Here is a 27,377-nt window from a genome sequence, read left to right as displayed (position 1 = left end):
TGCAGTGGCACCCCAAAGCAGGACATTCCCGGAGAAGCTGATCTGTGTGTTGTGCAGGAGAAGCTGGTGAGTCTGCGAAAGCAGGGGGTAGGGGGGAGGATCTCATGCAGCCTGGAGAAGCTGGGATGTCGGCTGTCTGTGTGCGAGTCACCCGGCCAGGAACCAGCTCCCTTCTCTACTCTTCCCCCACCCCACCCCCCAGCAGAGGTTGTGTGACAGTGTGTGTGTCAGGGACCATGCAAGACAACCACTAGTTGAGACAGAATACTGTATTATGATTATTACTAAAATCGCTACAAACATGGGGGCTTTGACTCATACAGGGCAGTGCTCAGATGAAATCTCATGTGGTCTGGATGGTTATTAGCACTCACATCGTGAGTACAGACCTTTGAGCACTCACTTAACCAGCTCTAGAACTTACCTGATAAGCTGTGTTCATCTTTAGAAAAATTTCTTTAGGACTCAATATACTGGTTACAATCAAGCAATTATGGTTACAATCAAGCAGTTATGGTTGTTTCTTAACCCTTGTATTTGGGACTAAGACAAGCATAAGCTTGGGTCTTTGAGAAAACCTTAAGGGTCTAAATAGGCAGTGATACTTTATGCACGGCTGACGTGCCTTCTTCTACTCCTTACACTGAGAATTGGGCTACAAGAATGACACATATATTACCATGAGTCAACTTACCTTTACTTATTAATATAAACAATTATCTATAAGCAAGCTAAACTAAGTTGTGGGCCATTTAAGACAGCCACTAGTTGAGACCGTGGAATATAACTATGGCTAATACCACTATACGTATGAGGACTATGACTTACACAGGGCAGGTTCACTTTACATCATAGCGCTCCTATTTAGGTTTTAATCGTCCTATTTTTTGTAGTTAAGTTCTTTCCAATAAAATTTATTTATTTTCATTAGTAGAGTAGTGTGCATCGATTAGGGCTCTTTCTTTCCAGTGTCTAACACTTATGCTTGAATCTACGCACTATAACAGTGGGAGATGCAGGTAGATAGAATACAATTGTATCACTCCACCTTGTGGTAAACAAGTGTTACAATCACACCAATCCATTTACTTTGTTTTGCCCGTCTATGATGCAATGAAACTTCACCTAATAGGGTGAAGATACCGTGATGTGTTATTAAAGTTTGCACATCCACACCCCCTCCCCCCCCCAAACAGGAGCCACGATTACACTGCGTTATAAGCGGATCCGCATTGTAGCGGGTTCAGCTGTATAATGTAAGAATCCTTTTTTGTTTCTATATCAACCATTTGCAAAGTCCAATTCCCTTCTTCTGAAACGGGCTCTGGCACACCCCTTTTTGAGTCCTACCCTCTCTCTAGCAGTGCACTAATTGTATCTAGTGACTGCCTGGACACATGATCTTCCCCACAGAACGTTCAGTGCAGGACAAGAGGACCAAAGATGCAGTCATTTAGTGAACCCCCGAGCCGAATCTTGATCGATCGGCAACTTGGCTAATTACCTATCATTGTGTGGATTGTATTGATGTACATATTAAAGTGGGAGGGGGGGGGGGGCGGAAACAGCAGCTTGGACTGCTGCTTTAAGAAAAGCGTGCTTTTGAACATTGTAAAATGGAGGGGGAAAAAAACCAACAACAAAAAACAACATGCTAAAGATACTGTACTAACATTTATGAGTTAAACTTGTATAGGCTTCTTAGGCGGGGGGGGGGATGCTGTTTTTAATACATTTAAGGATAGTTGGTTATTTTTAATAGTGATTTAAATGTTCTGAAGAAAATGAAGGATTGCCTTTTAGGAATTGTTCTTTTCTGCTCAGTTTAGAAGCGTGGTTGTTTACCAGAGTGAATGAATAACACGTTTGGACACTACAGCAATGGAAATATGCCCAGTGTAAATATTAGTCTGTTGTCATTGTGTGGGCATCAGCCATATGCCTCAAGCAACTGCTCACTATAGCATCAGCTATTTCTGATGTTAATAACTGCGGAATGGTGTGCTCTTAATCATGTATTAGATTGTAAGCTCTTCGGAGCAGGCACTCCTTTTCCTGTTTTTACTTGCATGTCGGAAGCACTTATTCCCATTACAGTATGTGTTATGTTATTGTCACGTGTATTACTGCTGCGAAACGCTACAGTATGTACATGGATGGAGCTGTATAAAAAAAGATATACATACACACATACATGTATACACAATCTTGGCAAGCTTAAACCCCAGTCCCACAGTATTATATACTGTATTTCATTGTATCAACTGGAGTACTACTGGGAAAGTGACCACAAATATGCAATAAAAATGCAGTAACAAAGCCCCAATGCACACCCAATCTGACACAGTATTTAGTTCATTTCTATATGTTTTTCTTCTAATATGTATAGGTACCTGCTGAAAGGGTTTACCTTGATATGGTTGCAGGCTTAACATGTTTTGGCCAAAAGATTAAGCTAAATCAGGTGTGTGTGTTTTGTTTCATTATTTTAGCTTTTGATTTCCATGGTAAATACAAGCCCCACTTGATGCTTTTAGACCTTGCACCACTATAAAGACTATGCACTTTTTGTTGGCACTTGCAGTATTTTTGATTTGCCCAGATGGTCACCGAACACAGAATAATTAGACTGGAGACCAGGCTTCTTCTTCAATGACATGTACGTGCGCATATTCCTTTTAGTTATTTTTAATTTTTATATAAACTTTTTATTTTATTGCGAAAGGGGGGGGGGGCACAGAAAATAAAGGGGGGGAGGGGAATTGGTCCAGAAAAGAAGTGGAGGCTCATAGTTAAGTATCTGGGGTACATAGTCTCATACTTGCAGAGGATACCCCATTAAAACCTGTAATGCATTTGATATTCTCCTAGTAGCCTGTTCACTTAGATCATGAGTAGACTAGTATCTGAATCAGCTATGTTCATTGCACTCTTCCACGGTTCCCAGACTGCTAGGAATCCTTGAGACAAGCAGCTAATTTCTTGTAATTTAAAATCTCCATATTTTACTGATAACATCTGAAGACAGGGTGCTACTTTTTTCTATGAGGCTGCTATTCTACACCTGGTGGCTGAAAATATATGATGGATGAGTTTACACTCTCTATATGGGATACCCTAGATTTGCTTTCATAGCGCTATCCATGGATCTTGCATCCGTGAAAGCCCTAATATGTTACTACTTATATCATAGATCTGTCTCCAGAGCCTCTTAATCATGGGACATGTCCACCATATATGTAAGAAAGTGAAGAGTTAACCGCAATCTCTGATGCACATAGGTGATGTCTGACCATATATCTTATTGAGTTTAGCAGGGGTTAAGTACCAAAGGTATAATAACTTGTAACTATTCTTTTTTTTTATTTTATTTTTTTATTAGAATATCTGTGAAAATTGAGGCCGTGGCCTCCCATACTGTATGTCGTTCCAGATCTCTGGGTCTGTTGGCTTGCCCAAATCATTTTCCCATTGCCTGACATAATGGGTCAGCTTCTTTGGCTTCTGGTAACAGTTCCTGATAAGCAAACAATATAAGGCTCTTAGGCTAAGGCCCCGCTCCCAGAGTCAGCGCACCTGCGCTGCTGACAGGCGGTGCGCTGAGATACACAGACCGCGATCTGCGGTCTGTAGGGAGCGGGAGCCGGAGCGGGAGGTGGGCGGGAGGTGGGAGGTTTGATCGGGAGGTGGGCGGGAGGTGGGAGGTTTGACAGGGAGGGGGGGCGTGGCTTGAGCGGAGGGACCCGCTACTCTCCCCCCCCCTCCCTCCACGGACTCGGGCTGGAGCTGGAAGGTAAGTTTAAACACACACACGCAGGCACTCATTCATACACGCGCACACACACACACACAGGCAGGCACTCACGCACTCATACACACACACGCGCGCACACACAGGCAGGCACTCACGCACTCATACACACACACACACACACACACACAGACAGAGGCAGGCACTCGGGCACACACACACACAGACAGGCACTCACGCACTCAGACACATACACACACAGACAGGCACGCACTCAGACACACACACAGACAGGCACTCACCTGCTTTCACTCCACACTCCTCCCCGCTCCCCGAAGGCTCTCTTCCTCCCGAAGCCTCCCCTCCCCATTGGCTCACAGCCACACACGTCACGCGTCAAAGCAAAAAAACACCATTCTCTGGTGTCTCCAGCGGCTGACGCGCGACAGCGTGTAGTCAGCTGTGCCGCCAGTGGGGACCGGGACCGGCTCGCGAGGATTCCCCTGCTGGTGGGGAACTCGCGACATTGCCGCCCTCTGCAAATGAATTCAAAGTATGTACTAGAATACGCTAAACCTTTTGGGAAAGAATTTTGAGTGAAATGCCTGATATGGAGAAATACTGTAAATTTCAGAGTTGGATTTAAAAAAAATTCTTTCAGGAAAGCGAATGGTCTGATCAGTCCGTCTTGTAATACCCGCTGCAGCGGCCGTTATTCGAACATTTCACGGGGCCGTTTTCGTGTGCTCTGCTGTATTCCACGCGGTATTCACGCCTGTGTTTCCCGCGGTTGATTTGTTTGAATTTCATGGATCCCGATTTCTTTGGGTGCAATTCTTCGCGTATCCGTGGCAGAAATGAATGAATTGTAATATGTACAGTTACTGTGCTACTGTGTCAATTTGGAAGTATTTAAAAACCAGAACACTAAAATGCAATTTTCTACACTCGATAAAAACGAGTCAACACGCGGTACGGTTGGAAGAAATCATGCGCCATGACATGGGTATTCCGAGGTGTACACCGCGTGAAATGTTCGAATAATGGCTGCTGCATCTGTATATCCTTAAGTCTTCTAATGTCATTAGTGAGCCACCATTCCAAATCTTTACCTAGTAACCCAAGGTCAAATATAAGGTTGTTGAATAGGAGTACCATAGTGGTGTTAGGAGACCTCAGGCCTTTTATCCATCCAGTAGAATCCCAAATCTTAAGTGATAAGAAAGTAGATAAGAGGATAATCTCATTAAATACCCTAAGTTTACTTAGAATCCACATTAAGTAGTCCAAAGGGCATGGCTTGGTAAACTGATTTTCAATGCTCACCCAGCGGACAGAGTTTGGGTTAGAGTGCTAGAGGGGCAATCTGTGCAGCTCTGTAATATTCAGAGACGCTAGGAATTGCGAGGCTGCCTTTGCGACTAAGATCAAGACATTCTGGGTTTGTGATTATTCCAAATAAATCTCAGCGCGTTTTGCTGTAGTATCGCTTTGTCAGGAGTTATACTACAGCGACACGTGCTGAGTCCGACATCTGGTGCAGCAGCGAAGCTCAGAACGGAGGACCGGTGCTGGAAGAAGCACCATCCGCGTCATCGGGCTACCGGAACTTGGAACCCAGAAGTGACGACAGCGGATGTGGTGGAGACTTGGAGTGGGTGAGAGCACGACTCGCCCAACACCCGGGAGTCACGGTGGTATCTTCTTGTTATCGTACAATGTTTTAAACAGACTACCCTGATGTAAGCCTTCATTTCAGGTGGTCTATTTCATTGATGAATTGATTTTAAGTACAATCCTGGTCCTTCTTTCCCTGGGTCCTGCTGGATCGAGTGCACATCCACCCACGTTTGCTACCGTTTTGGGATATACCCTTTTTACTCCTTAAATTTGTGAGTATCAACATTGGAGGTTTCGCCTATCTCCAAGTCCAATTTACCCTGCAATACTGTCAGTTCTCTTTTTCTCCTTTGGTGATGCATCCCCCGCTCCCCTGCTTCTTTTTGATATTGACTGTGGAGGATATTTGAAACATAACTTGTTCCAGGGTTTCGAGTACATGAATATATTGTTATTATTTATTTTCAGATCCTTTTCACTGTTTTCACTTGTTTTTCACAAATATTGCATTACATTGTATGCACTAGTGAATTATCACGTATATTGATTTACACATTTAGAGTTTGTGTTTCACTTATTGATTTATTCACTTGAATTTCATTAAGAATTTAAGAATATATTCACACGGTTCACTATTAACCAGTGTAGAGCGCACCTCTTCGCTCCTGTATACCTCTAAATCCTGTCGTCTGACCTGAATGTGGAGAGTTCTGAACAGATATAAGATTTTTGGGAGAATCCATTTTAATTGCAGAACAGGTCCAATGGGGTCGGCCTTGCCTCCTAGTTTTATTTTTTGCATAGCTGAAAACATTCGTCCAAAATCCATCATTTTCTCTTCCCTTCCCTACATTTTAGCCCTAGAGTTGTGCGTCACCAGAAAATTCGTGGCAGTAGCATGGCGAACTAAAATTATCGGCGGCGGCGTAAGTCAGCGCATGTTATGTAACCGTCGGGGGCAGTTTGTCAATGGAATAATCTGCATTGTTTTTAATTATTGCAGACTGCCGTTGTCATCAGAAGCTTTTGATTAAACCCTGACTTTAAACTGACTTTAAACCTTAATTTGAAACCCTGACGGGTGATGGCAGCAGTGTGTGGCGTGCTGGTAAGGGCTCTTTGTAAATAGTGGCGAGGCGGCGTGGGTGACAAAATGTTTTTGTAGGGGGGTAGGGGGGTTGGGGGGGGGATTTTGAAAATTCCCCCTTATACCAAAGGCCATGACTGTGGAAGAAAGATAGGACTATTCTACCCTATTGAAGACCTTCTCTGGATCTAGGGACATAGAAGCATTGTCCTTTTAGTTGTTTTAACATAGATTACTAAGAAAGATTTAACCTACAAGGCATAATGAGAACAAATTCACTGATCACAAATTATAATGGCAAAGTTTTCTTAACCTACCTCAGCCTACCTATGACCATTGAGATAGTGATATCCCTTTATTACACTGTTATCCATTTAACTGGGCAAGTCTTTTTATGATTTGTTAAAGTGACATAGACACTGTTCACCTTACACCAATTTTAAAATACACATTTTAGTGTTAAGGTAGACTTTTTACAAGACTTAATTTCTTCTGTAACAACTACAGTATGTCATTGTTATGCTGTGGCACTACTAAAATATCTTCTCAAAGGTGTCATGTAAAATTATTATGATATAATGAAGTTTCTCTTGTTATAGTGTTTAAATAATATACATTCTCTAATGCAGGATTTTTATTTCTCAAAAAAAAAAATTGTTAAAGTAAAAAAAAAAAAAAAAAGTTTAAGGGCCCAATGCTATACTAATGCATGTCTGTGTCATCTCTATTGTGTAAATCACGTTATCGCCATGTGCCTCGGGAACGAAAAATAGATTAAGATCTTTGGGACAAGGAAACGCGTTCCTGTATCTATATATACAAGACTACCTACAAGTGCTGCTTCCACCATCTTCTCTACACAGGGAAACATTGTGCCTGCCAAATTCTATGTGCTGCATATTACTGTATTATTATTATTATTATGCAAGTATGCTTAAATCGGCTTTTCATCCAGTGGCTGCAAATCATAGTGTTTAACATTTGTCTCTAATGAATAACTTGCTTGTTGTGTAGCAGTCGTGAAAGAATTCATTTACTTATTTTTTTTTTTTTTAAATCTCCATTATTCCATTTTCAGGAGTACAGTGCAAACAGAGCACAAACACAGACTGGACTGTTGATCACTCTGGTTTGGGTTCACAATAGATTTAGCAGTGATCATTCTGTTCGTCCTACACAATAATGGAGAGAAAAAAATACGCATTACGCCCTTGTGCGATTGTAGTTCATTGCAGAGCATTCCTTTTAGTTAAGGGATATAAAGGCCGGTCTTTGTAAGTAGCACTCGATTGGCCCACTGAATCATACCATTGTAATTCACAGCCCCCTCCTAATTCATGTTAGTACAAAAACAAACTCATTCTTAAAGGTTCTGCTGCTCAATTGGCCCTGAAGTAGTAAGAACATGTGAAGAAGTGTCCCATGCAATCTTTTAACCTCTTATAGATCTAAAAAGCGGTGACACCAGGAGATATATTGGATGCAGGAGTTATGTGCATTCCATAAATATGGTCTCAATGGAGAATGTAAATGGAGTTTCTTTGTGTAATACTGTACTATGTTAAGTGCTTTTAAAATAATTTGTATAAGATGTGTATCTTGATGTTTTTGTATCACATATGTTCTTCAGACTATTTAAAGACCAATCATAACTTCCAGTCTAAATCTTTTCTTGAGGAAAGCCTAAAAGAAACGCCACAAACGGTTTGGAGTTCATACCAAATTCAAGCGATTGTGATCATTTTTGTCTGGTGTAGTGCATCCCATCTGCCACCAGTGGGGGCACTTTTTTTTTGCTTTTTAGTAATTTTCAGAAGCTGCTGGCAATACAATATGAACATCAAACACAACAAAATTGTACCATGAAACCTGAAAATGCTATTACATTTTTGTTCTTCAAAAGAGTAAAATGGGATCTAATACAGAGTGCCAAAATGTATACAAAAGTCTGACACATTTATTATATTGTATTGTATGTCTTTATTTATATAGCGCCAAAAGTGTACTCAGCACTTCACAAAGAATACAGTACAGGGAATTTTAAAAATACAATAAGTGCAGCAAAAATCAGACAAGGGGAAAGGAAATCCCTGCCCCGAAGAGCTTACAATCTAAGAGGTTTGAGGGGAAACTTACAGAGACAGCAGGTGAGGGAATAAGTGCTGTAGATGGGTGTTAAATGAAAAGGTTAACACCATTTACAGGGGAAGAGATGGCAGGGAGGCGTAGGTGAGATCAGGTGTGTATGTCTGGCTTCAGGCTTAGGGGAGATCCCCAGCAGCAGGAAGGAGTAGATAGAGAGTGTGAATAGAGGATTTGTGTGGGTGTTTTTTATTGAGGGGTAAAGAAGATGGAGATATATGAATAGAGTTGGAGACATGGGGCTAATAGAAAGAAATGTGTACTTTGAAAAGAAGCGAGGTCAGAGCAAATATAAATAGTAGCAGCATCATGGCAGCAGTAGTTTAGTGCTGAGATGTGTGTTCTGGGATAGAAAATGTCCACCTTTCCAGCATAGTTCACATCCAGGATTGAGGGTCCGTAGGTGTTCTGTAGTCCCCTTGTTTCCCTCCTGCTGAACTCCCTGTTAAACTCGACCATGCCACTTAAAACTGGGCCACTTTGAATCTTGGGCTGCTTTTCACAGCTAGGGCTGCTCTGGTTGCACTTATAAAGGCCTAATATGAAATAAATAATACTGTTCTTAATGACAAACAGTAATATTGTAACATGTATTGGAATCAAATGTGACCTACAGTACATATGTAGCCAACGCTCTTTAACCCATGACACAGTCCGCAGGTTAAATAACACAATAGCCTCGCCCCTTGCAAGCCACTTGTCCCAGTCATGTGTTGTGTATGTCCTGCTGCAGAGTGCCATGTGTTGTGTATGTCCTGCTGCAGAGTGCCATGTGTTGTGTATGTCCTGCTGCAGAGTGCCATGTGTTGTGTATGTCCTGCTGCAGAGTGCCATGTGTTGTGTATGTCCTGCTGCAGAGTGCCATGGGCTGCAATAATGTTGGCTACATCGGTACTAACCAGCCACTGCATGAATAATAATACGTGATGTAGCAACATGCTGTGGTCTCCTCTGCAAGCAAAGGGCTTGTCTTCATAAAGAACATTTTTTTTTTCATAAATATTGTTCCCCCTCTTTATTTAAAGGGCGATAAACTTGGACCATCCATTTATACAACAGCTGCACGAGAGAAAAAATGATGTACTCTGTATCCTGAAAGAAAAGATCGTGACCACACAAAAATGTGTAATTGCAGAGCACACTCAAACAGGAGAAAAGTACGGCGGTAAAATTGGCATCAAAGCCAAAATGGTGAAGGTAAGGAGGCGATCCAATCATGCAGAGCGATCACTAACTCAATGTATGTACCAAGAATAACTGGTTACACTGATAAAACCGCTCATTCATAATGTCACTGCTCTGTAATCAACGAGAGGGGTTTATAGTGGCACGCCAGAACTCACAACCATTCTTTAGTTACCCGGGTGCTCTGTGCTACCTCGGGTCCTGTGTTTCAAACCTGGGTCATTGTAGCTAGTATATAGTAAGTCAATGGAGAGGGCACACACTTGGAATAAATACAGAGCAAAAATGTTTGGGCTGCAACTAATACTGTACCTGTGTGGCTTCTCTATTGAGTTACTGTAAGTGGGAGACTCCACTTTGAACTCCAGCGTCCGGTTCATCTCCGTGTGCTCTAGGCACCTAAAATTAGACTCTACAGAACAAGAACTCATGCCTGTAAAAATCTGTGTACAGAGCTACGTATGCTGCAGAGCTATATAAGAAAAAAATATCAAAATTATAGTAATAGAGGGGGTTACATTTTCTAAAGCTAATTTTATTGGCCAGAAATGCCCTGTTCTGAGGGGAATATTACTATTATAGGCCAAATGTAGGCTCCCCCCCCCCATAAATAATATAGGCATTTTTGTTTAGTTTTATGTAGGTTTTTATGAACATGATATTCTACATTTTCTTGTTATTTTACTGTACACAAATTGTAAATACACTAAAGCCACACACACACACACACACGCTCTGCAACCCCCCTTTATACACACACACGCTCTGCAACCTCCCTCTATACACACACACGCTCTGCAACCTCCCTCTATATATACACACACACACTCTGCAACCTCCCTCTATACACCCACCCTCACACATACCACTACAGCCCCTCCCTCCCTTCTACACAGACACTACAGCCCCCCAACACACATACACACAGTGAAACTCCCGTGTCACATGCGCCAATAGGAAGCCACGTTGATGATGTCACGGCTTCCTATTGGCCCGCAGGGCCTGAGATTCCTGAACAGAGGACATATTGTGATCTGTGGTAGCTAAGGAGAGAAGCTACCAGCACCTAATTCACGGGTAAGTATCTTCAGAAGTAGGGGGTCCCGGAGCTGAACTTAACATGATTCCGCTCCGGAGAATTTTGCCTTTTAGAAGTTGTGTAGATTTGGGATGTATGCTTTTGGCTTTACATATATACTGTATATTTAAAGCAACAATACTACTTTCCTCCTATATTTTTTTCTTATTATTTTTATATGTAAAGCATGTGACAATCGTTTGTTGCTCCTGTTATAATTCTGTAAAAATCCTGATGGTGTCCCTAACAAAATGGCTGCCTTTCCTTTTAAATCAATCCTTCAGTCAGTGTAACTCAGCAGCTACAATGTATCCATATATTACTAAGGTAACCTTTATTGGTACAGTTTACGGCTGGGAATATTGGCAACAAATTGTCAAAAAATAGGAAAGTGTTGCAAAGATCTTGCACTGCTTGGGAAGTGGGTTAAAAACTGCTATAGAAATCAAAGAATGTTTAGTATATTAAAACTCATTAAAATGGCGTTAAGAGTTCAATAAATAATTTTTTTATATACTGTATTTAATACTACAGAACTAATATTATTATTTTTTTAAACCCTGTAAGAGTTCACATGTTTTGCTGCTTTAATGTCACTGAACAGAATAAAAAGAAATCATCAAAACTCAACAATTTCTCTCAGGTGTCAGTTAGTGAAAATGGAAACTTCATTAAAGACGAAAACACCGTGCTGGAAATCCCTCCTCCAACTGCTATTGCTTACGGTGTTGTGGAACTGTACGTAAAACGCGATGGTCACTTTGGTGAGTAAAATGTCGCACGTTTCTTTATTATTTTTATACCTTTTCAAAAGATCAACGAGAGTAATGTCACCTGGTAAGTTGCCGTACACACGAGTGAGGATTTAACATCTCTGTACACATTGACATCCATGAAGAAATCTTGTTGGTACTTTGTACTCATACTTGTTGTGACTCATACTGTGTACAACTACCAACATGTTGTACAGACTGTGTTTTTGTAACAAATGTATTGAAATGAATATTGCCAATGTAGATATTGCGGTCCTATTTGTGCATTTAAAATTCATATAACCCATAGTCACCACAGTAAGTAGGGACAGGTAGCTGACAAACCTGTATTGTTTTGAGGTGATGTAGAGATTTTCCACCTCTTAAACAATATATATTGTGCAAGCCGCTCTTGAGACTGTTTACATTCTTATACATTTTTGAAGGGAAACTTCTTTAGCAACACCTACCACATGAGTAAAATTCAGTGGCAGCGAATGGAGTTGATGGAGACGGAAGTCAGTGGTGACGGAAGTGAGGTCACTGCTGGCGGAAGAGCCCGTCGGCAACATCAGTGTTGCCAGCTTCCACCAGCAGGAGTAGAAAATAGCCACATCCATGTTTGGCCACGCTGGAGCAGGGGATGCTGTTACGAATATATCCGTGCATCACTCGCCGTGGTCCCACAAGCTGCGTAGCTGCCATCTTATTATAGCCCAGGCTGCCTGCCTGTTTGAGCGAATAAAAGCTTCCAGGAAAGAGGGCAAACATTTACAACAAATCAGAACTTTCTACTAACTGTTCAGCCCCGATTTACATCCACGTGGACATTGCTGCAGCATTGACATTCTTACTTTTTACACATACCACAGACAGTACCTTTCAATCCCTTCCCAATACGATGCATCCCAGTGAGCTGCCAAACACCCCTGTTTACCTCTGCCAGGGGGGGGGGGCTGGCTCCGAAAGAAGGCGCCATCAGTAGGACGCAGCTCCGCTGGGGGAGAGAGTGAAGGCTGCTCTGGGCGGGGGACTCGGACAGGGGGGTGGGGGGGGGGGGGAGAGGGGGGAGAAGAGACTCAGACAGACCCCCCCCGTGTTCGCACCTCCGCCGAGGGGAGGAGAGAGAAGGTCAGGAGAGAAAGGGGAGGGCAGGAACAGACAATAACACACACACACGGAATTCACAGTTACTATAAATATAGAAGTGCAAATATCTAAAACACGCGTTCTTAGTCAAACTTCTTTGCGTTTTGGCACTGAATGTGTTTTGATTATTAATTAAAAACATCACCATCACAAATACAGTTTCTGTGACAAAAGACAAAGAAATTTCACTTTAAAATGGACGTGATCGGCACACACACACACACACACGCACACACACACACACACATTTATTTTTTAAAGCACTAATGTTCCTCCAAGATGCCTCCTGTGTCTTCGTGTTAGATGAGGAAGAGGTTGCTGATAGTATGCATATTATATGGCCTCTATTTTTCTCCCATATACTCTACTTTGTGTTTTAGTGAGGGTATCATCAAGATGATGGACACATCTCCCACTAAACCATTAGGGAATTCCTCTGTCATTTTCCCTGCAAGTGAAAAAAGCAGCTTGCATCACTTGATTTGCATTCCCAGCCATCCTGCCTTAGCTACCAATAAAGGACTTCCAGATAAGTCTCTTTTGCAGAATGGTTAGTGGTCCCATTTGCCTGCCAAAAGCGTTTTTAACTAGATCCTATTAAATAAAATCTACAATTTTAAGTCGCCTGAAAAGAAAAGGCAAACCATGAACACCTTCTCTTCCTTACTACCCAAAATAAGGATTCTACGTTCTATAATGATAGTGTGTTTTGTAGTGTTGCGTTATCTGTACAAGTACCAATTGCCAGACCCTTTCCATGCTGCAGACCCGGAGGAAAATGAAGGGGGTCAAATGTCAATACTATACACGAAAAATAAATTCTCTGCACACAGATATTGACAAGAGTGTTGGGAAAGAGACACCGCTACTCTGCTCAAGTGGGCTACACAGTAAAATGTGAAATGTAATATTTCCAGCTTCTATACCTGTCACTGTACAGTATAAAATGAGGGGTTGAGTATAATTGTACTGTACGCAGCATTTCTAAACCTGGAATTACACCATCACCCTTTCTGCAAAGAGAGATGATGCTCTTCTGCGTTCTAGAATTCTGTCACCACTTATACAGTATTGCACTTTAAAAGCAGGCTATACCCTAATTAAAAATTTAAAAAAAACTATAATTGAAATCTTTTCATGTAAGGTAATAACTGTGTGTGCTTAATGTATCATGAAAAGCCTACATACTGTATCAATAAAATCAGATAATGATGCCAGGCAATGGAGTCCCTAGTTTTTGCTCTGTGAGCTGCTATTATCATACTGTAGCACTGCGTCTCTGCTGTCACATTCCTTGTTGTTATTTATAACGTTGAGTGTGACAGGGACCAATTGGTAACAGCAGGATGTTTAAAAAGGTGTGATTTTAATATAAAGTCTTCATTTAAGACTGACTGACTTTCTTTAGCAGTGATAGATTACCAGTGTTCTAAGCATTTTGGCAGGAAGATGCAATGCATCTTAATTATCTGGCAGCACTCTATGGAGAGTTAAACGTAATGTTAAATTACATTGATCTCTATTGTACCTGGAACTTCCTGCACCATCACTAAAATTGCAGAATGGCTGCTCCCTGTTCTACTGGTTTTTTTAAATGTTCATATAAAATGCTTTATAAGCAGTTTTTTTTAAATTTTAAAAGAATTGTAAGAACAAAAAAAAGAAACGAGAATAAATGTTTGGGGTATAGCCTGCTTTTCGCCAATACATACACTGATTAAAGATTTATTATTATTATTATATATATATATTTTTTTTACGGCATTGAAACACATTTAAGTTTCCGAAATACTTACCAGTTTAGTTACTGGTGTTCTCCATGGACATTTACACGGCCGTCCAATAGGAAGCCGGCAGCAGGTGGCATTGCGGTTTACTGTTGGCCCTTGAGATTTTGCCGCTGTATTGAATTCCCAAGAGGGAAGGAGAATACCGTAAACTAAAGTGGTACGTACCTCGGGAACTGGGGGGTCCCGGAGCAAAAATATAATGTGATTCGTCACCAGGGTACCTGCCAGTTTCAATGCTGTAAACAAATAAGTATGTTGTAACCCGCCCTGTTCGGTTCCATGGGAGCTTACATCGTGGTGCAAAGGTTGACAGCTCAACATGGTTTACCTTGACTCAGGGTGCTGGATTCAGGCGGCTGGCCCTTGAGGTAGCAGTACAACTGTCGTCATTTATTTGTGTTCCCAAACAGAGGGGCCACTCATACACATAGTGACAACGTTGCACTGTATTTTATATCGGACATGCATGAATCAGTGCTCGTTCTTAACACCCGAATGGAGTTGCTTAGTTGCTCTACATAGGTGTGGGACCTGGCCCCCCTTGTTGCTTCGGGATCATAATTCGTATTAATCCGATTTAATCTAGGCCCCAGTGGATATCCTGGTAGGTATTTCTTACATGATCCAGTACTTTTGGCCTGTTTGGGAACTGCCACTTCCATACAGACTGATGCAGAATGTATGGTATAGTATAGTATAGTATAGTATAGTATAGTATAGTACAGTATATATGAAACTCATATTATGAATATTAAGAACAAAAAGTTTGAGATAAAGTAGAGTATTTGTTGAATCGCCATAGGGAATGGGAGATCAATAGACACATCAATATTCAGAAACAAGAAAAAACAAATTATAGGTCAATTACAAAATAAAGTCAGGTTTGATACCAATGCTAAGTCACCAAGGGGTGCTAATGAATGGAGAAAGGTCCCAGGACGTTTCTCCATGAATCAGCAATGCCCTGACTAAGAACTCTATAGGCAAGAATACTTACTGTATTCTAAATCCTCTTCAAATAGTAAGAACTTTGCTGTTGCTAACACAGGTACAAAACCACAGAGGGATACTGCAACGAAAAATGAGATATCTGTGTTTAATAGATTTTTAGCCCTAGAGTCTTGTTCTCTGGAGCCAACGCTTGAGATGGGCTAGAAGGAAGGAGCCCAAATTTCAGGATCGTTGGGTCCCGAGAACAAAAAATCTGGAATGGAGGACAGATCATCCCTCCCCTTCATTTCCAGGAAACACCCACAAGGCGAAAAATAAGTTATCAAGACGAGGAGAACAAGGAGGGAGAAAGTCCTCTCTCCAGAAGGTTTTCCCAGACCTGGATATCTTGACGTCCAATGGGATGTACAATCTGTCAGACAAACAACTCACATCTCACCATATGAGTTTGTTGGGGAAAGGTCTGACATTTTGTCCTTCATCTTCTCCTGAGGATTTTGATTTATATCTGGATTTACAAAAAATATATAAGGAAGCTCACCCTGAAGAAACACTTCAGCAAAATGGGAATCTCAGATTCCCAGGAGAGTCAATCTTCCGATTTTTGGATTTTCTTACGAGCACTTCTGATGTGGCCTCATGGCCAAGCTGCCTGAATTCCAGAACCCTGACTCAAGGTAATCCATGCGGAGTAACCATATACAAATCACACTGATGTAATCTCCCCAGGAAGCCGGGCAGGGAGGGTTACATAATATTGACTCTTGTTAATTTTTATTAATGGTTTTTTCTCATTAGAATTCTGTTTGTTGCCTGAAAAACAAGGCGGATTTGAAAAAGAGACCGCAGAACGGAATCGGCATCCCGCGCCACGTCTTTATGACACGCCATCGGTGTACCACTGGGATGTTGTGGACGGTGTCGGACACATGTCTGTGGATAGAAAAGTTGTTCCTAGTAATGTCTCATTGTGTTTCTTAAAGCAAGGTATATCATCTAAACCGGTGGGTTCCAACCCTTTTTTTTGGTTGATTTGGAAATTCTGCGAAACCCCAACCCTCTCTAATAGTGCGTCTGAGATCAGATGCATTGTAAATTCTTCTGTATTCGGTAACTTGCCAAGTTTTCATTTCCAATCAATCAGCTTTCACTTGTCATAGCAGCTCTCAGACAGGAGAGATGATTAGATAAGAGGCAGCTGCCCGGCACTGACTCCTCCCCCTCCCTGCCTGCAGAGATCTCTGCACAGGTGTGTGTGTGCGTTTCTGTGTATTGAGGGGAGCTGGTGTGTGTGTGTGTGTGTGCGTGTATATAGGGAGGGATGCAGTGTGTGTGTGTGTGTGTGTGTGTGTGTGTGTGTATAGAAGGGGGGCTCTTAATAAACAAGTACAATAAAAGCAGAATGTCCTGTTTATAAAAATCAATGACTGTACAAAAGTGTATCTTTTTTATGAATATTTTTTTTAAACCTACATCAGTGTGATGAAGCTTGAGTATGCTTACTTTATGCTTATTTTATCATTTCTAAAGATACTGTAGTTGGAAAGATTGAAGTACTTTGAACGTTTCTATGTTGTGTGCGGTTCTTTTTTTACCTGCTACATGGGATTGACACTTTAAAATAATCTAACCATGCTAAAAGCAAATATGTTGGCTGCTTTGTATCTCAGGAAATTTATTTTTTACAAATTGCATTTCTATGGGGCACTTGAATTGGGGAGTGGGGGGGGGGGGGGAATGAGGTTGTCAATGACCCTATCCAGTGGCAGATTTCCCATTAGGCCTGTTAGGCCCTGCCCTAGGGCGGCAAAAATGTCTGCTCCCATATACATTTGCCGCGCTCCCAGGCCTAACAGACCTGATGGGAAGGCCGCCTCCTTGCTGCTGCCCTCCTCCCGAATTGTAGCACCCAAATGACGCCACAATGTCACCGATGTGACAAGGCGCCTCGTTGCCATAGCGTCATGACGTCGCATTACCATGGCACTCTGTGTTGGTGACACTGCGATTTGGGAGGAGGGCGGCAGCAAGGAGACGGCCGCCACATGTATGTGCTTAGGGGCGGCGGATCTTGGAATCTGCTGCTGCCCCTAACCCCCCCTGTTATTATCAGAGAGCCAATCAAGATAAGGGCAGAGGAAGAGAGGGAAGCTTTACCTTGGGCAAACTCTTGTTAAACAGACACAAGAAAGCAGCCAGAGGAAACCAAACCCTCCCAAGTCTCAGCTTGGTGTTTGATGCCTTTTGTACCCAAATCAATAACCCCACATACATGTCACTGCCATTAGCATTGACCCTTTAACTCAAATTGGTTAATGGAGAATTGATCTAAATAAGGGAATGGAATTCCTGCTTAAAACCAATTAAACCTGGCATACATTTAGGGACGGTGGAAATAGTCCTACATCCCCTTTCACAGCTTTTAGAAATCTTTTTTGATCAGCACATCATATTTACAGGCTAAAAAACGCTTTGTACAGTACCAGGCATTCAGCTGGAATGGTAACCAGCGTACTTTGGAAAAACAAACTACAGGCAGGCATTCATTTAACAAGGGTTTACTTCCCATTCTGCAAAAAGAGAGTCTATGTTGTGGATGAAATCTACATTCTTGCATTGTTAACCTCCTCAATGCTTGAGGGAACGCTAATGTATTGGGCCCCTGATGTCACTTAATAATTCAAATTTGAATTAATTACACCTCCATTAAATGCATGGATGTCTTTTTGAGTTAAGGCCAAGGCAGTACCCCAGATCTTATTTCATATTGCCCTGTATTTTTCTTTATTAATAGTAGCAATAATTAAGTAAGAATACCTGAAGATCGGGGCATTACTGGCCAATAATTAGCATATCTCCCAGCCGGGTGTCTCTACTAAATTGAGTCACTATCTTGCGGATATTTTAACAATTGGGTGTCATATTTCAGATTCAATGAGAGTTCAGAGTCTTAAAAATCCATCTGAATTGTGTTCATTGATAGATTTGAATGAATCCACTCGTCTTTTTTAGTAGCCAATCCAGGCACTGATTTTGGTGGCGGAGGACGGATTTGGTCTAAACGGTCTGGGGAACGGATTTTGACTGGTTCGCCCATCACTACTAAGGGGTGTTATTACACGAGACACTTTCCTGATGCTGTCCAGAAAACAACCTTTTGCAAAGATTTAGAAAATCGTGTTGACTTTTTTCAAAACAAATCTAAACCTGCCTAAATCAAAGATGAGGCCGATTTATTTTTTCCCCCATTGGGGGACTTTGAATGGGAGTGTTTGTCAATCAAGTGTTTTCTCTACCCATATCCCTGCCGTCCATATCAGAGAGCCAAGAAAAGCAAGGGAGAAATAAGTTTTGCCTGTGCAAACTCTTTTTGAACACTGGTGATATCAGACAAAAGGGAGTAGCCAGAAGAAAATCAAACTTGTCCCGAGTCAGAGCTGCCCATGTTTACAAACGGATTACAAAAATATTTAAAAACACTTATGGGTGATGGATTTGGGTATAAATCAATAACCGTTTTTCCTTTCCCTTTGAAAGATATACTGGAGCTTAAGAAACATTTTTCAGCGTGGGAGAAGCTACCTGAAGTCCAGCGTCTACATTTGTATGAACTACTATGTGAAATCTTATTTGATGGGCAAACCGTTGCTCAGCTACAAAATGTGGTAAGAGCACTCAACCTTGAATATCCCAGGCAACTGAAATGAAACATGCTTAGCAGATAATGGTCTCCTAAGCTATAAAGTGTGATAGCTCTGTGGCTCTCCATGCAGCACACATCTAGAATATGGGCAATGCAAGTAACACTACCAAAATAACCCCCCGCACTCCCCCCTACTACTGTATAAGCACCCCCAACAATGGTAACTCATTTGCACCTAGGGGGGCCTGCAAGACTTGAAACCAGAATAGTTATCTATAAATTTGGTTTGTACTTAGCACTTGAAATCACAAGTCTCACTATCTGCATAGGAATATAGTGCAGAGATTACACATTTTTACTTGAGTTTGATAACAGGACCAACAAAATAGAATTTTATGTTATAGACTCTAATGTTGCTTTAACTTGCTCAGGGGCATAATGAATGCCTTCCCAGTTATCATTGCTTTCGTTCTATGTAAAAAAATAGCTAATTTTACTCTTCTGCTCTGTCAAGCAGAGACGTATCTGTACACCGAGCTTAGATGTAAGACTCCCCCCTCCCCTCGGCACAGACTAATGATCAGTACATGATTATTTTTCACTCTTGCCTCTGGTAGTTAGAAGAGATCTGCTCAGCACACAAGCCCCATCTGACAGTCTTGGATGAGTTAAAGCCTCCTCAGAAAAGGAGAGCACAGGACATTCTGCATCTTATCGGATATCACATGGAAAATGAAAAGCTTCTCGATCAGAAACATCAAGCTATAACGGATCTTCTCGTGGCCTTACACTTTCTCACCAGCGCTCTGGATGGTAAATGACCGCAAATTGTCCTGTACTGTAAGCCCCCTGCTAAATAGCTGATTTACAAAATGTTTTTTTTTTTGTTTTGCAGCCCAACGTTTTGGATTAAGTCACAAACCATTTTTATATGTTCTTTTCTGCTGAAGTTGGCAGGATGTTAATTGGTGTCTAAACCACTCCATGCACAGAAAAAAACCCACTTCTGCTTTATGTTTACTGTATATCCCACAGGGCAACTACTGTATTTTGTCTGCGATATTAGTCAGCAGTGAGATGTCTTTCTCCATGCAGATATTTTCCTGAAATGTGACTTTGAAAAAAAATCTGTATGGCAAACGTAAGGGATAATAAACATTGATCAAAAATCTAATGACAATCGGTAGGATATTTTCCTACTTACAGGGTACAGTCCATTTCACTGAGAGCTTTTTTAGTACGAGTAGGTTTTGTAGGTGAAATATTGGTTGCCACAGCAAAGTAATGTGTTGCAGGCCCCTGTGGCAGTATCAGTGTGAATTGCTGAAATAATGCAATTTCAAGACAAACTGTGAAAATGGAACTGGGAGTGTTGCAGGGCTGAGCACTTTTACTTTATTTAACTTCAAAATATGTTGAGAAATGGGATTGCTCAATTAGCTAATTATCGTAGTATTTACTGTACAGTAAAATAATACTTTCATATGAAAGATAAAACCACAGAGCACCTTTACAGCCCTTCCTACACAGATCAATCAGATTTTTTTGGTAACCGGTTGCACTTGCAGAAAACAGAAAGCTACAGGTGTATCTACTGAACCGGATAAGATACAAAACAGAAGAGCCAGAAAAAGCAGCTGGTGGGCTCTGCCATATTGATCTTTGCGAACAGGATTAGCCAACTCCAGTCCTCCAGGGCCACCAACGGCTCATTTTGCTTCAGCACAACTTCAACTGAGCCACCTGTGCTGAAGCAGGAATATCTTCAACTGAGCCGCCTGTGCTGAAGCAGGAATATCCTGAAAACTTGACCAGTTGGTGGCCCTTGAGGACTGGAGTTGGCCACCCCTGTTCTAGCACAGTTCAGTGCCCTTATTCTTGCACGATCTGACTGTGGCCTTGCTTTTGATGTCCCCTTTTCATATCCCTTGTACACTACACAACAAGGTGTGTAGTGTTGTTTACAGAGGGGAAATTGGAGGCACAAACGGGCAATATAGTATTTCAGTTGCACAGTATGAGTGGGAGATTCAGGAGTCCTACTGTTCTAATGCATTCGAAGACGCTGTAGTCTTTGAAGTCACATTTGTGTAAAAGAAAATGTAAATTTAGGACATATATACCCCTGGTTTTAATGTCCTTAATGATGGGTTTTTTGCCCCCTCTGGTTGGTAAGAAAAACTATTAAAATATCTGTCTGTTACAGTTTTATTGTTTTTAGTGAAAGCATAAAAACATTGCAGTGCTGGTAGGAGTATATCATTCTCAATGCAATAATAGATATCTCTGCTATCTTTCCATGCTGATTTGCACAGTGATGCAAGCTCATCTGGCATTGAAAGGGTTCAACTCTGTTTTCAGTATCATTGTGCCATTTTTTTGTATTTTGGTTTGCAGAACTCTTAAGTACAACATGTCGGGAGTGATTCCTGCAATATCATATATGATTTTTTAATTATTAAATAAATGAATTTTGTAGTTTTAGATCATATTTCATTTTTTTAAATTAACCGTGTGTGTGTGTGTGTGTGTGTGTGTGTGTGTGTGTGTGTGTGTGTGTGTGTGTGTTTTCTATAGCGGGTTTTAGCCAACCTCCCGAGCACTGCAAGATCTTTGCAACAATTTCCTGTTTGTGATAATTTGTTGCCAATATTCCCATCAGTTTTAACAGCAAACTGTAACCATAGATATTATGTTCGTAATCTAAAAATACATTGTAGCTGCTTTAGTGAAACTGAAAGGCAGCCATTTAGTGAACCCTGGGAAGCAGGATCTTTGCTGATCGATCGTCAGCTTAGGTAATTAGTTTTCAATAAAGGTAATGAAAGGCTGCATATATTAGCACAAACAAATATATATCGTATTTCCTCGACTTGTAAGACACATCATCGATTTGGCACTTACAATCGAGGAAAATTACTTCTCACTTACCATGTTTCAGGAGAGGTCCTATGTCAGAGGAAGATAGATGGCGGGGTGGCGGCAGCAGCAGCGGCAGGAGAAGACCATCATAGCATGAGACCTGAGCAGGAGAGCGGCATAGGGGAACGGCTGGGGAGGAGCGCGCTGTAACACCGGAAGTCAGACACCGGTCAACTTCCCGCTCTCCTTCTGCTCAGGTCTCATGCTATGATGGTCTTCTCCTGCCGCTCCTCCCGATGTCTAAGGCCGTGCGTATAGTGCCAGCGACGGGCGACGTCGCCCAAAACCAAATGCATTGGCACCGCTGCGTGCGCTTATAGTAAGCGCGACAGGGACAATTCGACGGAGCGAAGGAGCGTCGAATTTTGGAAGCTGGCAATATTTGATTTTTCATGGGCTGTCGCCTCATGTGACAGCCCTTGAACCACTGAAATGCAAGTAAGCCTGCGACGCCGCCGGAAAGCGAAATATAACTTTCGCTAATGGCAACGGGTGACATCACCCGTCGCGGGCATTATACGCGCAGCCCAACTTAAATCCTCTGCAGACGTGGGACCTGTCCTGCCGCTGCCGGCTTCATCCTCCGCTGACATGGGACCTCTCCTGAAACATGTAAGTGAGAAGGAGGGGGTTAGTGCCCCCTAGCAAACACTTAGAATCAAAGTGTTTTAAAAAAAAAATATTTTTTAAGCATTTTGATTCTAAGACGCACCCCGATTTCAGACGTGAAAATCGAAAAAAGTTGCGTCTTAGAATCGAGGAAATATGGTTAATATATGAAGTGTCTCTTGAATTGCCTCTTTAAAAAGGTCTCCAGTGATGTCCGCATGTACATGAGTTAGGAATTCTAACTAAGAGAAAATTACTTCAGAAAGCCAGAAACTGCCCATCTAAAAGAAAAAAAAAAAATATTAACGCCTTCAATTAGCATTGATCTGTGCGAAGTCAGGCTGTATCTTAATACGATGCAAATGGGTTGGTGCAACGCACAGCAAAAAAAGGGGGTGATGGCAGGTCTGGCAAAAATATTTCTTTATTGGGTGGACATAAAAACAGAAGGCTGCAACCTTCTACGCGTTTCGTGCAGACAAAAACGCGTAGAAGGTTGCAGCCTTCTGTTTTTATGTCCACCCAATAAAGAAATATTTTTGCCAGACCTGCCATCACCCCCTTTTTTTGCTGTGCGTTGCACCAACCCATTTGCACTGGATTTCTCCCTACTGGCAACTGCACGCAGATTGAGAAAGACTACTGGTGACACAATCGTGAGTACTTACCTGGGGCCAGCCCAATGAGGTTAGGGGGGGGTGTCTTTGTGCATTTACCCCTGCCTTCAGGGCAACTGGAGCTCTTTAAAGGTTTTATATCTCATGTCCCAGAAGTGTCCCCCTCATATACTCAGAATAATGGGATTCCATGCTTGAGCACCAAATCACCTTTACTGTATCTTAATACGAACTGCTTTATGTAAACTGATAGCATTGTTTGTTCCACAGAGATGTCAGACTCCTGTTTGGCGATACTTGGGACTTGCTGTGAACTTCAGCTGTTGCCTGGGCTGTGTGCCTTGGTAAGTAATTTACTAAGATGATCATTCATCACTTATTGGGGCCTATGTAGCAAGCTTTGCAAACCACTTTTGTGGTGCAAAGTTGCAGCAGAGAAATCTCTCATTTTAAATTGCGCTCGTCTGCGCCATTAAAGTAAAACCAGATTACGTCACTGCTTCTTATTAGCATGCAGGACCCGGGAGCTTTGAAAAGCAGCCATATATTGAACCCTGGAATGGCTACCAGCACCCCCTAAAGAGGAAAGTACCTCCGGGGGGTTCCCAGAGCTGAAATGATTGGGGTTCCGCTTCAGAGGCTGCTTCAATCCTGTAATGAAAAGGGGGAATGGGGAGAGGGAGAGAGAAATGGCTTGGATTGCCTCTTTAAGGGTACGTTTCCTAACTGGAAACAACAAAGGGTGACAGGACAATTCTTTATACACGGAACTATACACACAAACCTATTTACAGGACTCACAGTGAGGATCCCAGTCAGAACTCTGAAGAACCTGTTTCTAGAACATTGGGTGGAGCTATATATACCTTCTATACTCCCTACATTGACATCACGGGTCACAAGACCTACAAGAGAGTGGCATCCCTTCTGCATAGTCATCCTACATCACATGATGGAGAGAGGAGTAATCTGAATGAGCCCACACAGCTAAACCATTAAGGTGGTTAACCCCTTATAGAATTAGTTGTCCCCAGAAGGGGGCTAGATAAATATCAACCAAAAATATATTTGATGCAATACAGATGTTTCAATGTATAGGTTAACGAAATGTATTATTTTCACAGGATGGCTATTAGAAATAATATTCCACTAATCATTTATATTTTCTTATATTGGTTCTGAATGTAAAAAGGTCACAATTTAAATGGTATCAATAAGGTATTTAACGAGATGCAAAGTGTAAAAAATATTTTACAATCACTGAACTTGCTGTTCTTCTGGTATATGACCTTCTCATTCATGGACCCTGGAGATAGCCACTACTGGAGTGCAGATTGAAAACAGAAGTCTTGCACACCACACATTTATGCTGTTAATGAGATGCTTTATTTAAGTTGCAAGACATTTTTTTTGTGTGTGTGTGTCATTTTATGGTGACTCATCGGGGACTCTGTGCAAAGGTGACATGTAAATGTGAACATTCCATAACTAATTCCATTAATCTTTAACCTGTTGTTACCCACTGTGTTATAGCAGCATTGAAGCATGTAAAGGTACAGTATGTCTATGCCCACTTGTCTGGCCAGTGATTAGAGTTAAGCACTCAGAATTAACATGATTTTCTTTTTAACATCTGACCTTTTTATCATTCTGAATTTTTTGAACTCTTTTGCAAACTGTACATAAACATAGAACTAATAGCAAATGGTCACTTTCAGCTGTATCAGCACATCTAATTATTTAGATCCAACAAAAACTGGACTTTACAGGCTGTGTGACTATGCTTCTGCAAAGCATTATAAAATGTACTTGTTTAAAGCAATAAATCATAACCTTGAGGCTCCTGAGATATTAATGGTGTATTGCTCTGCTCTTTGTTTTAATTAAGCCAAACATCGCATCAGACGAAGGACTTTGTTCAAGGACAGACCCGTCGCTGTCTGATTTTATCGACCAAGGAAGATTTCAGATTGTACAAAGGCTGTTTTCCTCATCAAACATGAATCTTGAAATGAATGAACACACCCTAAAAGCAGCAACTACCAAGGAGCCTGGCTTTCTACCACACATTCTGTACATTGCAATATCAGGTTTCCATGCATTAAAGAACCTAAAGATGTGAATTATTACGTTTATTGTTAATACTGCACCATGTCCCATACAGTTGTTATTGAATCGCATTTTGATGATGTACTAGTTTGCCTTAGAACAATGTATAAAAAATACACAAGAAGAAACCACTTACTACATTTTATAAAGTTACCAACTGCAGCTATATTTTGTTTCACAAACATCTGCTTGAGCTGCAAAGAGGTTTAAAAGCTTATTTTTTTCAGCTCTGCAAAATGCATTTTTTTTAATGTGAGGAACATGGTGAGAGTTGATTAATTGTTTTTTTTTATTTCAGTTTTATTGATAAATTGAACAGTGATCATATGTACAGATGAGAATTCAGACTTTCTTCTTTTTTGTGTACTTTAACTTGATGTTTGTAATGAATTTTTAAGCCAAGGGCATAGATCAAGCTTGATTTAAATAAAAATAAATAAAATCCATCAAGGTGACCCAGCTCCCCCAGTCGGTCCCTTTAAGAACCGCGTCAAAGTCTCGCTGACGCACAGACTTATGTGGCAAGATTTTCACCAACTAATCTGTGATTGTTGCTGCCAAAAACTGCCAATCACTATGCAGGGTGGAAATCAAGCCCCAGAAATCAGTGCGGCAGCGCAACTCCCAGCACCTGTGCGCATCTACCATGTTCTGCAGCTTGTCTTCTCCCACTGAGCTAGTGCAGGGGAGCAGCAGGACAATTCTTGTATGTAGGGTATGGCGGCTCTAATTTAATCCATGCAGAAATGAATTCATTAAGATGCAGGCCCCACAGCAATGTCAGAGTGCCTCGCCACTGCGGTACGCTGGGTCATGTCCCTGTTAAAAGCCATGAAAATGTGCAGTTGTAGCCCGTTCAGCTGCAGTCTCTCCTAGCAAGCTGCGGAAATATTACACAACAGAATGATATGCGGCAAAATGCTTTCTCTATCTCGGCCACTGGGAAATTTAAACAGGCTACATCTGTATTTATCTAGAGACGCACAAAATCATTTTAAAAGAAACATCATTGCCTATGAGGGGTCACCCACGGCTTACATTAAAAAGGTACTTTGTGATTCTCCCTGTAAGTGCTAGCTTCTCACAAATAGGAAAGATGTCTGGGTTTGTCTGTTCTCACCAGTACAAACTATCTAAAGGTATTAAAAATATTCAGTAAGCACAGCCCTTCAGAGAGATGTAGCTCTAATTATTTGGAGAGGTTTTCTGCACGACTTTGGGGGAATTTGAATAATTAATAGTAATAAAAGCCTTTCTATAAGGGTTGCACATTCACCAAGCATCACTAATATGCCTCTTTGTAAATGGAGAGCCTAATAAATAAGTCTGTGCTTGGGTATGTATTTAAATGATTAATCACTATTCGCCATACTTTATTAGTTTAAAGCTGCAGGGCATGTTTGTGACCCCCTCATAATGAACATGCATAGTATAAAGCAATCCTACTGTAGTGTGTTGCATAAACTACATCACTGCTGAAGAGCTTGCCATGCAGTTTAGAGTAGTGTATTACAGGTCCCTTTAAGCACTGAACAGACTGGCTATGCTTTTGAATCCTGATGTTTTTATTCTGCATTTATTGCAATAATTGTAAAAAAAAAAAATATATAACAATATTACATATTAAAAAAATATTCATTATTTTATAATACAATTTAATATTGTTTCCTAGAGTCATTTCCACGGTGTACAAGCAAGAGCCTGTTGTTTTTAGCCTTCAATCTGATATATTTGTATTTTCTCCTGCAATTGGCAGCAGGGTGTGTGAAGACAGGTAGGACAATGCAGCTTACTTTATTCTCTTGCTGAGGATGTTAGAGTCCAAGTTCACTAGACTGCAGAAGTTCCCAACTCCAGTCCTCAAGGATCACTAACAGTGCAGGTTTTGAGGCTATTCTCAGCACAGGTGCCCCAATAATTTTGGCTGAACCACCTGTGCACAAGCAGGGTTATCCTTTGAACCCTGCACTGT

The 27,377-nt window shown here is 41.4% G+C and overlaps 1 protein-coding gene across 6 annotated transcripts in view; it reads left to right on the top strand.

The window, feature by feature from the left end:
• Positions 1-27,016, top strand: part of GSDME (gasdermin E) — a 49,664-nt gene extending 22,648 nt beyond the window's left edge. For all 6 annotated transcript variants that reach the window (XM_075586789.1, XM_075586793.1, XM_075586790.1 and 3 more), the window contains exons 4-10: positions 9,626-9,797; positions 11,507-11,627; positions 16,304-16,492; positions 19,043-19,170; positions 19,766-19,961; positions 23,567-23,640; positions 25,185-27,016. In XM_075586789.1, coding sequence (XP_075442904.1) covers positions 9,626-9,797; positions 11,507-11,627; positions 16,304-16,492; positions 19,043-19,170; positions 19,766-19,961; positions 23,567-23,640; positions 25,185-25,418 — 1,114 coding nt within the window. In that variant the 3' untranslated portion in view covers positions 25,419-27,016. The remainder of the gene's footprint in view (positions 1-9,625; positions 9,798-11,506; positions 11,628-16,303; positions 16,493-19,042; positions 19,171-19,765; positions 19,962-23,566; positions 23,641-25,184) is intronic.
• The last annotated feature ends 361 nt before the right edge of the window (positions 27,017-27,377 follow it).

This window comes from Ascaphus truei, chromosome 2, assembly GCF_040206685.1.
Source record: "Ascaphus truei isolate aAscTru1 chromosome 2, aAscTru1.hap1, whole genome shotgun sequence".
Taxonomy (NCBI): Eukaryota; Metazoa; Chordata; class Amphibia; order Anura; family Ascaphidae; genus Ascaphus; species Ascaphus truei.
The sequence above is the reverse complement of the archived record's forward strand: the minus strand, read 5'-3'. Positions and strand labels throughout refer to the sequence as shown.